Genomic DNA, 14,422 nt, shown 5'->3' on the forward strand with positions numbered 1-14,422 from the left:
ACACACACACACACACACACACACACACACACACACACACACACACACACACACACACGGATGGCAAAGTTCTTTGAGTAGATGTGATATCTTTTTATTAGACCGAGTAGTTGGGTAAAAGTTCTTAGGAAGCTTTGGGTGGTCACCCTTCTTCAGGCATGGGGAGTCTCGTGTGTGTGTGTGTGTGTGTGTGCGCGCGCACGCACACACAATGTTCAACCAATTTCTTTCAATATTTATACATATTAATGAGCCAAGTGACACATTAACAAGTGTATTAAACAAAACCTTACTCTACTTTTAAGATAATATCATATTTGAATATCTAATTTAATATTTAGCGCATTATTTACTTGGCTGTTATTGGTATTACAATTATGCATGGAGAGTATAGCATCAAATGCGTTCTGTGCAAATTAAATTCAAATATTAGTAGATGCCTCAAATTATCATACTAGTAAACACTATTTTCCATTTTGAACCTGAACTGACAGAATGGAAACAGCTCTATGTTACAGTACTGCATTACAGCATGTGATACAGAGGTAGCCTGAACTAACCTGAACTGATGTGAGTTGGAATACTGGAATGTAGATAATAGCAGTGTGTTATGGGGCAACTCTCTTCATGTAGCTCAAATATATTTGAGCCAAAGCATCTTTGTATACAGTAGATACTCATTTTTCTGAAAGCATTGTTGTTATGCACTGCTTTTTGTATCGTCCAGACTTAGTAATCAAAAATCCCATGAGGTGATATAACAAATGTCCAAGACACAGACCATGAATCTTATCCCGCCAAACTTTTTAATGCAGCAAAATACTGTCCCTCCTTTAAAGGCTCCTCCATGATTCTTTCCCTGAGAGGTTTAAAATACCAACCAAACAGTATTAGTGAATTTAAAATAAATAGGAATGAGTAATGTTACTTTAGACACCCTGGGAATGTAGACAGGACATGATGACTTCCTTCCCATCTTGAACTTTATTTTGAAGAAGTAATATTTTTTTTCCTATTGAGAGTATATCAAATACTGCTTAAATCACATTGACCCAGTGCATGAAAATCTTGAAAAGCTAAATAAACCAGGAATGCCATGATGCAATTACCTTGTTATTATATCTGTAGGTAAACAAAACCTATTACTGGCAATGAAGAGTGATGCAAGAGCTGAGGCTGTTTGGAACTGACGTGAGGACACCTCAAGTAAACTGGTAGGTTAATCTGAATCAAATGTCCATTGTCCAAGAAACCGCAGATTCTGAAATCATAATTAGAACATTCATCTCTATATAACCAAAGTGGCCAGAATGCAACATGACTGATGTAATGTTACATGGTGGTTAAAATTAAAAGTGAACACGCCTTTTAATTGGATTGGATACCTGCTAGTAATTCAGACAATGGGAATTTGATTCAAATTTATGGCATTAAATGGCAGCAGATGGACAGTAAAATGTCCATTGAGGTTGCAAACTAATGAGCATTTCAGTTTGCCAGCTACCTTCATTAAGCCACCGGTAGCATCACTCAGGTACTGGTGCATTTCATCGTTACTGATGCTAATGCATTTTGCTTTGGCATTGATGAGTATTGAGAGAGGCTAACTGATAGCATCAATGGATTAATTTGAGGTTTCTCTCACCTTTTCTAATTGCAAGGAGAACCTTAGCCCTGGTTCAGGGGGAAAAAAGTATTTCATGATACTTCTGGCCTTGTTATGTAATAAAAAAAAAAAAAAAGCTAGCAAATGAGGTCTACAGGAAGATAGCCACACATTTTTCTGTTTGAGCCCTCCCATTTGTTTAGTGACACAAGACTTGCCTCAGACCTTGGCAGTCTACTCCTACAGATATTCTTACCATCTCATCAACTTTTAAACTAGTCTACTGATGACAATTTTTTATTTCCCCCCCCAGATATTTCTTCAAAAAGCTTTCCAGTGTGCCCTATACTTAAATGACTTCCTCTACAAGTTTCATCTTTGCTTTTATTTCTCACTATTCTAGTATATCCTAACACAGCAATGGGGAATAGTTTGGTTTGTTATTGTTTTACCCCTTAGTATTAGAAAGAATCCTTTGTTTCCTTAATGTAAACTGGCGTGAACAGCAGAGTTAAAACAACGCATACATGCATACCCATGTGCACACAAACATTCATGGACACGCATAATACACACCTTGTAAAGCAGGATCCTGACTAGAAGCAGGCTGTGATTTCCTTTTAAATTACACTTCTCTGAAAAATCTATCAAGCCGAGAAAAGGCAATTCCACGTTAATTGGGCTGACCACCTGTACCGTCACCTTTTTCAACAATTAATTAAAACAAGGTGAATCTGCAGAAAAAATATTAGTTTGCTCTTCAAATTCTCAAATATTTCAAAGCCTATTGTCAAAAAAGAAAACGATGTAAAACCTGAGCTTTTCAATGTCAGGAGACATTAACTGTATCAAGTCTTTTGAAACAAATTTCAGTTTTTCTTATGAAAGATGCTCATTTTTGCACATTAAATTTTGTAGATGCCAAGGAAAAAAGGAGCAGACAATTTTTTGTAATTATTCTTCAGCTTAACTTGTGTGTTTGGCATGTCTACACATCACCCTACATATACAGTATGCTACAGCAATGTAGCAATCACACGTGTCTACACGTGATCATCAGCTACATTATCATAACAGTGTGCTCCCTTGGTATAGCACGCCACTACAGCAACGTAGCAGCAAAATCTGCCCATGCACTGCATGCACAATACAGTAACTGCCCGCACTGTGCCATGCTTTAGCACTTTCAAAAGGAAGTACTAAAGCATGGCACTGTAGCAACATCGCCATACGGCAACATGTAGACACTCCGATTGTTAACTCTCTCTTATTCACAGTTAGGCTGTATAATTAAGCCTGAAATACCATAATTTCCCCCAACAGTTTTGAGCATTGATTTGGAGGGGAAACAGAAGCCTGAATTTTTTTAAAGAGTTTTTAATGCACCTGTGTGTATGCATCTGTATTAATCACGTGGTGATATACATTAATGTTTTAAAAAGGGGGTTTTCTAGGAAAGATGACTACTGTTTTGTTATGTGCTCTAGAAGCTATTTATTGTTTTTAAATACCGTGTGAAAATGGAAGAAATTATGCAATGCAATGCAACTCAGAGCTAAATAGCTGCATTTTCCTTTTATAGCCCAGTTAGTTTGTAGGTAATAATTCTTGCCATACAACCAATATAAAAATTCCTGTAGTACAAAATGCATCCTCTTCAGCTTTTCATTCCAATGTTCCAATGGAAATACCATTTACCATACCCCTCACCTTAGAGGGGCAGGAAGAATAAAGCTGAATTTTGTCTTTTAGAACAGCATTGTGATTTCATAATGGATGTCTGACTCCTGTCTCCTGAATGTACTAGAGCCCTCCAGGCCAGAAAGGGAAGGCATGGCCTTTACTGCTATATGATCCCTACTAGTCAAGTTACCTTGGCTATCTGCGCTACTGATCCACAAGCAATCCTGCAAATCAGTATCCCATGCAAGGAGAAAAAAAAATGATCATCATTTACACTTCCCTGCTTGACAAATAGCAATTTACTCTTAGTTTTTGATTTATGCTTTTTTGTTTGTTTGTAGAAGTGAGATTTGATTACACTGTAAACAAAAACATTTATCATTTCTTTTCCCTGATTATAAATAGGCAGTGCAAAGCAGCAACAAGGTCAAGTATAATGTACTGCCTGACAACCCTGCAGTCACTTCCTTTCCAATGCCTTAGTCAAATCAAGTAAATTAGTCTTTAATATATCTATAACTAAGACCCATAACCTGTATGAATTCAGCTGTCATTCTAGGTAGAGCTGTTGGGTCATAATAAACTTGTTTTCTGACCCATTGATTCAATAAACACATTTTCTAAATTAATCTTTTCAGGCTTCAGACTCACTGGGTCCAATTATGAATCCAATATTTTTCTTGATATTTGACATCCTGAAACTTGTGGACCAGTGCTTTTTGTCCCTATTGGCTGCCTTGTTTCCTAGCCTTATACTGGTCTAGTCTACAGAATGAAATCTATAAGGAAGAGAGTTTCGGAACAGCTCCAAATCCTAAATCTGTTCAATTACAAACATTAGTATGAAAAACTCCCTTTCCTGCAACATTTCCTTTTAATTGGTATTATTGCACACAACAGGTTATCATTATGTAGTAGTTCATTATGTACATTTGACTATGCAGAGTAGACTAAACAGGAAAAATAATTTCTTTTTTTCCTTTTTAATGCAGATATAACCTAAACATTTTTACTTTCCTAATTAATCAGGAAGGTAAAAATTGCTCCTTAAAGGAGCAACAAAAAAAAAAACAAAAAAAATGCACGTTTTTCTTCTTTTGTTCTCAGTAATTCCTACAAAAGTTGCATTCTTTCTGGATCCCAGTCTGTTTGTAAGAAATGATGTTATATTGTCATGACTGCAAGATACGCAAGGGAAAATTTGTCTTTTGTATTAAAACAGCAGATGAGGCAACTATTCTGGTCTCTTTAAAGACACAAAACTCCCAAACACCCAAATGTTGACTAGCTGTACACATGTGCCTATACCAGCAAAGAAGCATATAGGTATAGGCATCTGCAGTGTGATGCAGCTGCGCAAAATTTGGGGCTGGACCAAATGACCTTACAAGGTCCCTTCCACCCCTAATGTCTATGAATCTAATGTCTATGAAAAGGTGAATGTAGTTTTGGTATGCATCAATAAAAGGATCAGGTACAAGATATGGGAGATGATAGTACCTCTCTTCTTAGCGCTTGTTAGGCCTTATTTGGAGTACTGTGTGCAGTTCTGGGCTCCACATTTTAAAAAGGACATGGAAAAGTTAGAGAGAGTCTGGAAGCAGGCAACAAAGATGATCAAGGGCTTGGAAAGCAAGTCGTATGAGGAGAGGCTGAAGAAACTAGACAAGTTCAGCTTGTGGGAAAGGTGCTTATAAGTCTACAAATATTTGAAGGACTGCCATAAAGAAGAGGGGAAACACCTTTTCTCTCTTGATGCAGAGAGGACATGGACCAATGGCAAGGATCGTTCAGAAAAACTTCTTCAATGTTAGAATAGTGAAGGAGTGGGATAGAGTGCCTAGGGAAGTTATAGACTTTCCGGCAGTTTGCAGACTTTAAAAAAACAAAGCATAATGATGCTTTACTTGAAACTTGGCACATTTCCACACCAAGCCAAGTGCATGCCCAAAAGAGGCAGTGTGTTAGTTGGACCTGGCTCACCCAACATTTGTATAAATCAGGCACTTTAGTAGGGCTTTTTGGCACTTTTAGCTGATTGACTCAGCTATTACATAAAAGTGTCAAAAAGCCCTGCTGAAGCGCCTGATCTATACAGACACTGCAGAGCCAGAGTAAAGTAATGCACTGCCTCTTTCAATAAAGCATAATTTTGTTTTGCTTTTTTTTTTCTTTTTAAAACATCTGCAAGCAGCCTTCATCACTGGAAGAGTTCAAGACGACAGACAGCCACTGGTCAGGGATGATCTACTAAAGGTATTTCCCATACTTCTGGGCTTTGCTGGTTGCCCCCATCCACACTTTCTGCTACATGCGTCATGGTGTTTTTAAGCCTTCCTCAGAGGCATTGAGCGTTGGCTACAGCTAAGGCAATGGCCAGATTTGGGCTTAGGAAGGAATGTTTTACCCCATGGTCAGACTGATACTGATTGTAGGAATTTCTGCCTCTCTCTGAAATGGGGGGCATGGACCTCCACCTGGGATCTCTTGAGCATATATAGACAACATTTCACAGAAGCAGTACACTGGCTGCCATGGTTCCCCTACTTTACCATTGGCAGTTTAGGATGGTGTCTTGTATTGTGTCAGATGGAAGTCTTATGCAGAGTTTAGATTATGGATTTGTACAGGATGATTTGAATAGGGATGATCCTGCCTCAAGCAGGGGGTTGGACTAGATGACCTCTGAAAGTCCTTCCAGCCCTACTTCTCTATGACTGTGTATGTGTATGAGTACATTGTTTCTGGAGCACAAGAGGAGGATGACTACCCAACTTGTGATGCTCCTAAAGTCCTCTGTGACAAAAGCCATGAAGAACTGATGCCTACTTGTCCTCAAGACACCAGGTTCTATTTAGAAATATACATGCCCTCCACAGGCTGGCAACAGTCCCTGATTTTCTGGACTGTTGCTGCTCTTGGTTGGAATAGTATAAGAGGGAGTGGAAGTAATATTGCATTATACATATACACACCAGCAAAAAGCTCCTCATAATCGATGCCCATGATTAGTGCTTTGTAGAGCATGTGTCCCTTCTAGGATATGTTTAAGTCTGATTTCATACCAGAACTTCTTCAAACTGGGAATCTGTAGGAGAGGAGATGATCAGAGTCTGCATTTGCCATATGTACAGAAGCAATTTCCTTAATTTAAATGTTGAGAAGTTTCTCATTCTAAATGCAGCAATTGGTATGAAGAGGTGTACAATTTGCAGCATTATTTTGTACCATTTTGAGACATTAATGATGATTCATTCTTTACCATTTGAACAGTTCTACCATTTTAAACAAATGCTTATTACAGCATTTCTTACCCAGAGGGAGAGAGGGAAGACTGCTTAACACAATCCATTAGGAAATTCAAGCCTTAAATGAAATGACCACAACGTCCTATCAGCTCCCTGAAATGTAGCAGCTGTACATATTTATTGTAATGCAACACTATATTGTTACAGAGATATGCTGTTTAAAACATGCATAAGGCAAGTGAAACGTGACCATTTTACTCCTCTGTTTGAAAAATGAGAAGGTGTAGAGTGGCATAACTTTTCAAATACACAAATAAACATTAGACTCATAGAGAAGACAGGTACACGGCTAGACTAGTAATAACGGTTTAAAGGTTATCAGTTAAATCTGAAACTATTGCAACCCTTGTTACTTTGATCTACCACTCAGTCTCTCAAGGTCCTGCTCTACTCACTAGGCTGTAACAAGCATAAGGACCTGTTGAATTCTACTGTACCTGCCTAAATCCAAAAGCAGAATTAAAACTCAGAGTATTGGACTTTGTGCCTGTTCATATTTAACTCCACGACTAGAAGCGGGAAAGTTCTAAATTAAATACAGTGGAAAAGATTTTGTTCTCTTGTACCTTCATGCAAACCCAGGATCTCACAGGAATAGGGCAGAATTTGGCTCCTAAGTTTAACTTGAAGAAGGGCTGCTCTGCTAGCTCAGTTCCTGGTAACCATGTGTTGCCTAACCATACACTGCCATGTACCTCAAGATGTATGAGAAATCATGACACACAATGACCCCTCAGATTCATAGAAAGAAAGCCAGCTACTGTAGTGACCTCTTGGAATAAAGCTAAAAGCAATTTATTGAGATGAAAATGTGCACTTAAAAAGATTAGGAACTTATAGTGTTGAGATATAAAGAAAACAGTTACTTATACAAGAGATTTCTACCTGAGAAGGAACTAAAAATGTTTGGAACTGTTTAGTTTAGGGAAAAGAATAGAAGTGATGTGTTAAGACTAAGAATGAATAGTAGAAAGGGTAAATTGGGTGCTCCTATTTTTCCATTCTCATAATACAACAATCAATGAATGATTCACCTGTGAGAACTTCTAGCCACAAATTATCATTGAATCCTACTACTCCTGGATTCATAAGAGAATTAAACATTTGTATGTATAATGGCAACAGCCACAATTACATTACATAACATTTTTGCACGTTTGTTTTAGATGTAATATAAACTCTCTACTTTGTGATTAGTGCTGCAGTAGGGACTGTCGGGGACTGGTTATTTCACATAATCATACTCTTCAGGGTTTTATGCTCCTTCTTATCACACACTTGGTACTGGCCACTATCAGACATAACGCTACCTTAGCTGGGTGAGCCCTTGCAATTTCTGTGTTCCTAGTTACTAACTTACTCAAGTCAGTCTGCCATTGAAGCCATGGGATTTCCATCCAAAAAAGAACTAGATCCTTTGTCACCCGAATATTTCACACACACACACACACACACACACAGGAATTTCACCATCAGTGACATAAATATCCAATGTTGTTACTCTTCTTACATGAAAGAGAAGTAATTATACATTTTTCATATGAAAATGTGGAATCTCTCAAGTATCTCTCTTTCACTCCTACTATAGTTCCACCAGACAAAAGGAGATAAACACCACTCTTTACAGAAGATTTCATGTGATATTTTTAACATGCCTATCTGCTCCAGTGCACATTATGAGCTTGATTCTCAAAGACTGCCCCTAGAATTCCACTCTGCTGATTTTTGCAGCCTAATTCTTCAGGCTTTTTTGGAGGGGTGGGGGAGGAGGCAGGATGAGGTGACCCAAATTTACAAAGAAGGATTGCAGCAACAATGTATCTTGCATTTAGAACCCATAAGTATATATAATACCTAAATTTGTTTTTACTTCAGATTGCAAATGTTAAACTTGGCTTTTTAAATTATTGTTAATCAGATAGACGTTGAATGTTCTGAAGCACGAGGGGAAAATAGGAAGGATTTTGCAAATAATAAAGCTTTCTGCGTCAGTGATTAGAATCCAAAACCTCATTACATATTCTACTACTTATACTAACTGCTATTGCTATATTTGCATCAATTATACAAATAGTGTCCATTATTCATAATGCTGATATGTTTATTTTTGTTTTTAAAAACCCCAAAACATGATGCATTCTGTGGTGTGGCAACAACAGTTCCTAAAATAACTACTGGGCATTTTCAGCCACTGAACTCTACAGATTATATCATTTTTGTGGACATTTCATTGGACTTTGGGAAACCAGACCAATATTAGAGTTGTATAGTATTTTAACATGAGACAAACTAAGTTTAAGAGTGGAAGGGTCCTCAAGTTATTGCAAATATGTTTAATGCTTCTTACCCCCACAGCAAGCCAAGAAGTCTGAATATTTAAGTAATAGATGCTTAACTGTTTATATTTAAAGATAAACTTTAGAAATATCAAACTACAGTTCTGAAACAAAGCTCACTGATGTCAGCGGAAAGACTCTCATTGCCTTCACTGAACTTTGAATCAGGCCCTAAATACATATATGCCTGTAGTCCTGATCCTGCTGCCACTGAAATAAATGGCAAAATTAGCATTGATTTCAGCTCAACAAAAGTCAGCCCCTGAATAAAATTAAGACCCGCGTACCTACCTCTGTATAAACTGTTAGGAAGATTCTTCCCATACTGTTGCATGTGTACTTAGATCAGAGATAGAATTGTGACTATTTTATTGGGTATTACTAGTTATGTCTACTTAAATTCATCCACCCTCATCAAACTCAAGCATCAAGCTGAGAGAAATTGAAAAAACCAGGTTACACATTAGTAAAGGGGTTGACAGTTCAACAGATGATACGTATGGAAAGGTAGAGGGAAACACACAAAATGGAGAAAACAAAAAACCAAAATAATGCCTTCTACACCAGATGGTAAATGAAACTCTACCTGGGTCGTAATCAGAACTAGGCCTATGCAGTTTATGTCTTTCCTTAGTTCTCTTACCTTGTTTCTCTTGAAATAAGCTCTTCGGCAAGCTGCAAAGCACTTCTCGCTGCAGAAACATTTCACTTCGCTTCCCATACTCAGGGAATAGCGCTTGATTCCCACTTTCTGGCACCAGGCACACATTATTTGTACATTTGACACATCATCTTCTACAACAAAAATATAAGAATAATGTTTACATCAGATGTAAACAACCCATCCAATATCTATACATTCAACTTCAGAAATCTATTGCATTGACTTGTTTTATATCTTCTTTCATCACTCTTTGTGACTACAAATATGCAGGCTTATGATTAGCTGCTTGTTCCTTAGGCACCTGGTGGCCTGTGCCAATCAGGCTCAGTACAATGGCAGAGCTGCTAAGATGGTTGGAAAAGATCATTAGCTTAAAATATGGTGCACTGCTGAAAAGCTCTCAAAATACTTGAGGCTTTTCATCATTTTTAAAAAAGAGTGCCTAACCAGTAACCAATACTATAAACTAATATACTAATCCTCTTATATTCCCGTTACTTACAATCCATTATCACATGTGCCTAAGATATCCTGCTCAGCAATTTACTGATAAACTATGCGTGGAAGTAACTGCACCAAAGCATTGTACTATTACTCTGATGAAGGCTCTTCCAAAGCAGGATTCTAAACAGAATGTTAGGAATTAAAAAAAAAAGTCTTGTTAGGTTGATTTAGATAATTACTAGAATGAGAGGCAGTTTTACCTAAGACGATCGTAATAACAAACTTGAGCGAGAGGTAATATACAACACTGTGGTAAGAATTACTTAGACACTTTGCAGGCTTTAACATAGTTGCTTGTGTAAAATCTTAGTTCACTAAGTATTATTTCACTCCGTTTCAAGCTCTTTTGACATATATGTAGAAATTTAAATTTTTATTACATTAATTTGGCATTACAATTTCCCTGAATTTTAGGATGAACATATTAATGCATTCAAGTGAATACAGCTTGCTACTCAAAAAGCCATTCTTCTTGCCTTCATATATTACTACCTCCTCATGCCTCTACTGTATTTCGTAACTATTTTCTAGTACATCTGTGGTACTAACCTAATCTTTCTGTTCTCTAAAAATCCAGCTTCCCTTTTCACAATGATATTCTTTGTTACTAGATCCTGCTGTTCTAACCTATGCTTTTTGTCTTATATATTGAATCTTTAAAAGCTGTTGTCACCATAAATTGGATTCATATAGCCAAGGGCAAGAAAATCTGAAGTAATAAGACTTACATAGTATTTTGTGTCTTCAAATCTTGACAATGCCCTTCTGAGGTCAGTATTCTTATCCCCATTTCACAGAAGGGGAAACTGAATGGTTAAGTCACTGGTGCAAAGCAATAAAATAAATCAGTGGCAAACCTGTGATTTAGAACTCAAGGTTCTACTCCAATATCCAGTCCATTAGACAGTATGACCTTTCAGTCACTGATACCAGGCATTGTCTGATTTAGAAAAAATTTCCCCAATGACTAATTGTTCAAGCAGTTTCTAGTGCATGAGCTGTAGAGAATTCATGGATCAGAGAGTCTGTCATGCAGGCATCCCATTCCCCTGTAAAGGATTTGTTTTGAAGCAATGCTGTCATCATTCTACAAAATTATTGGCAAACTAATTTTTAGTAGAGTGATTTGGCTCCTCTCCCTAGCTATCATAACTCAGGGCTACGTGCTGCATTTTATTCAACTTAACGGAATAAATATTGCCAGTTTAATAACTTTTTTCCTTCCACAAATTGTGTAATGATTTATAGTTGCAAATAAAATTGTACAATGTAAAAAACTGACCTTTTAGATTTAATCACACTGTACACCTTTAAAACTATATTTAAGGCCAAGCTATAATGTAGATTTGTGTTTAATATACTGTAATGATGGCCCTTTATCATTTACTCTTCAGAGTGGAATTTGCCAAAATAATATAAATGTTGTAATATATTTAATATCAGAAGAAATCAAAATACTTTGGGCTAAATAGCAACCAGCCATGCAGGAGTTCAAGAAGCCTATGCTAAAAGGTAGTTATTATCTGGTGGTAGGATACTTAGGAACGTAGCAGAGGCATAGCAAGCTCATTGAGCACCCAGGAAGTGGGGAAGGGACATAGGCAGCAGAAGGTGGGGGCTAACAGAACTAAACCCCGCAAAACGCGGAGCAGCGGTAGGGTGCAAGGCAGCCTGGCCGCAGTCTTCCAGCAGCTGCAGCACAGGTGGGGAGGGACACGCACACAGTGGTGATGGAGGGAGTGAAACTGGGAGAGGCCAGGCGCTGCACAGTTGGGGTGGGGTGTGACTGAGCCATGAGCAGCTTGCCCGGTGGGCATGGCTCCTGCTGCTACACGCACCCTGGGAGACATGGGAAGCGTGTGCCCCCAGATCTGCGCAGGGCAGGGCACACTGCTGCTGCAAGCTGGGGCTAGGGCTGCACTGGACTCTTTCCAGCAGGGGTGGGGGGTAGGCTACACTCAGGGTGGGGGGGAGCATGGGGGGGGCTGCTGCCACCCAAAATTCACCGTAGCCCCTCTCAACCCTCCTCCCAGTGCTGCTGCTGCCCTCCCTGAGCTCAGCGTGGCCCAGCCCCCACCAGGAAGAGCCCAGCACAGCTCTTGCCCCAGCTCCCAGCAACAGCCCTCCCTGCCCTGGGCAGATCTAGGAGCACCTCCCCCCGCCCCCCCATGGCCTCCTGAGGCGCATGCAGTAACAGAAGTCACCCCCTTCTCCCCGCCCCCAATGAGCTGCTCGCGGCTCCGTCCCACGCCCTGCCCCAGCTGTACAGGGCCTCCTCAGCCCCAGCCCCACTGCCCCCACCACAATCCTTTCCCTTCCCCCACAGACTTATCTGCTGGGCAGTGTGCACATGTGCTTAGCCCCCTCAAATAATTTTTTCTCTCTCTGCCTATGGGAGGGGGTGGCTCTGCACATGAGGGAAGGGAGAAAGTCTATGGTGAAGAGAATGAAAGACAGCTCTACTCTGGCAGCAGCAGCCACATGGCTGGGCTCCTTGGTACCCTGTTCATTCCCCCCACCAGATACAGGAATATTAGGTGTAGGGTTGTGCCTGCTGTGACAAAGACTACCTGGAGATTGGGGGAAAGTGCCATTCTACTCGCTCCATTTGCCCCTGTCCCCCAGATACACAACTTAGTGTGGCAATGCACTGCCCAGTTCCTACAGCAGTACAGGGCTGCCACTGCTATGCCTCCTTCTACTTGGCACCCAGGCTGGGGCTCTGCTCACCCTACCCTGGCTACACTACTGCAGCAGAAGCTAGCAAACCAGTCTGCATAGTACCATTATACCTCCAGCCCTCCCCTGTGTACCAGAAGAACTACACTGGCAAGACTGCTAAGTATACCAATTTAACCATGAAGCAAGAACCTTTTCTAGCACACTCTCCCTGACCCTTGGCAGGGAGTATGCTTTGGAGAAGCCTCATTGCTGAGAGTTTGAGATCTTAAGGAAAGGAAGGAAAGAGAACAGCAGAATAAAAGCAAACTTTAACAAACTCCCATAACATCCTGAGGCAAGCCTAAGAGGAAAAGGATACCGAGAGTCGGTTGCATCTTAAAAAGTCCATAGTATGCATGCAAAGTCAGGTTATCCTACTGCAGAAGACAGATAGGAAGTACAGTGGGATACCAGCCTGGCGAGACAGTGAATTCTTCACGAAGCTGAAACTCAAGAAGAAGAAATGTGCCAATATTGCTAGGGATTAGCATTAGAGTATGGTATGGACATGAAGGGGGAAAAAAAAAAAGAATCAGGAAGGCCAAGCCATGCAGCTATCAAGGGACAGACCATATTTACTCACATACCACATGTAATTTTTTTGCTCAAAAATCAACCCTCCAAAATTGGGGTACATGTCTTAACTGGGGTAGCTAATTTTCTTCACTAGGATAGAAACATAAAAATGCTGTGTTACAAAATGATTGCTGGCTTCTCTCAACCAGCAAGAAGCCAGCAACCAGTATTTCCCCTTTCACAGCTGCTCTCAGGTTGCAGGCTGAGAATGAAACTGGTAGCCATTTTGCAAGGGATCTTATCCATGAGAAACTCAGCTCTAAGCCACAAGGCTGGAAAAATCTTTTTTCTAAGATTTGCCTTCCAAAAACAAAGTGCACATCTTATTTGGGGACATGTGGCATGTGAGTAAGTACAATAGGAGGCAACCAAAAAAAAGCAATTTATAAGTATGTTAGAAGTAAAAGGAAGATAAATGAAAGTATAAGTCTCTTACTGAACAGAGGGGGGGCATTCTAATAATGGATGATGTAGACAAGGCTGAAGTATTTAATGCTTTTTTTTACTTCAAGAATAAGGTCAGTTATCAAATGACGTGCATATTTGGCAGCAAGGATGGGGAGGAGATAATCAGCATAGAGTAGGGAAGAACAGGTTAGAGATTACTTAGAGAAGCTGGATGTTTTTTAAGTCTTCAAGGATGGATGAAATTTATCTTAGATTACTCAAGGATTTTGCTGAGATAATTGCAGAGCCATTGGGTGTTATCTTTGAGAACTCATGGAGGTTAGATGAAGTCCTGGACTACTGGAAAAGGGCAAATATAGTGCCCATCTTTAAAAAAAAAAAAAGGGGAAGTAGGAGGATCCAGACAGTTTGACATTGATCAGTCTGACCTCAACACCCAGAACAATTATGAAACATATCATCAAGGAATCTAATTCTAAGCACCCAGAAGATGATAAAGTGATCTGGAATGGTCATCGTGAAGAAGATGACAGGCTTTGTGAATAGTAATGCAGAAAAGAACCCAGGGGTTACAGTGGACCACAAGCTGAATGTAAGTTAACAATATGCATTTGTT

General features: G+C 39.5%; 1 protein-coding gene across 4 annotated transcripts in view; it reads right to left on the reverse strand.

Moving 5' to 3' along the window:
- SOBP (sine oculis binding protein homolog) overlaps positions 1-14,422 on the reverse strand; it is a 203,009-nt gene that overhangs the window by 150,484 nt on the left and 38,103 nt on the right. For all 4 annotated transcript variants that reach the window (XM_019520136.1, XM_019520134.1, XM_019520137.1 and 1 more), the window contains exon 4: positions 9,577-9,728. In XM_019520136.1, the coding sequence (XP_019375681.1) occupies positions 9,577-9,728 (152 nt within the window). The remainder of the gene's footprint in view (positions 1-9,576; positions 9,729-14,422) is intronic.

The sequence above is a fragment of the Gavialis gangeticus genome, unplaced genomic scaffold (assembly GCF_001723915.1).
Source record: "Gavialis gangeticus isolate Ggan-Ray unplaced genomic scaffold, GavGan_comp1, whole genome shotgun sequence".
Classification (NCBI taxonomy): Eukaryota; Metazoa; Chordata; order Crocodylia; family Gavialidae; genus Gavialis; species Gavialis gangeticus.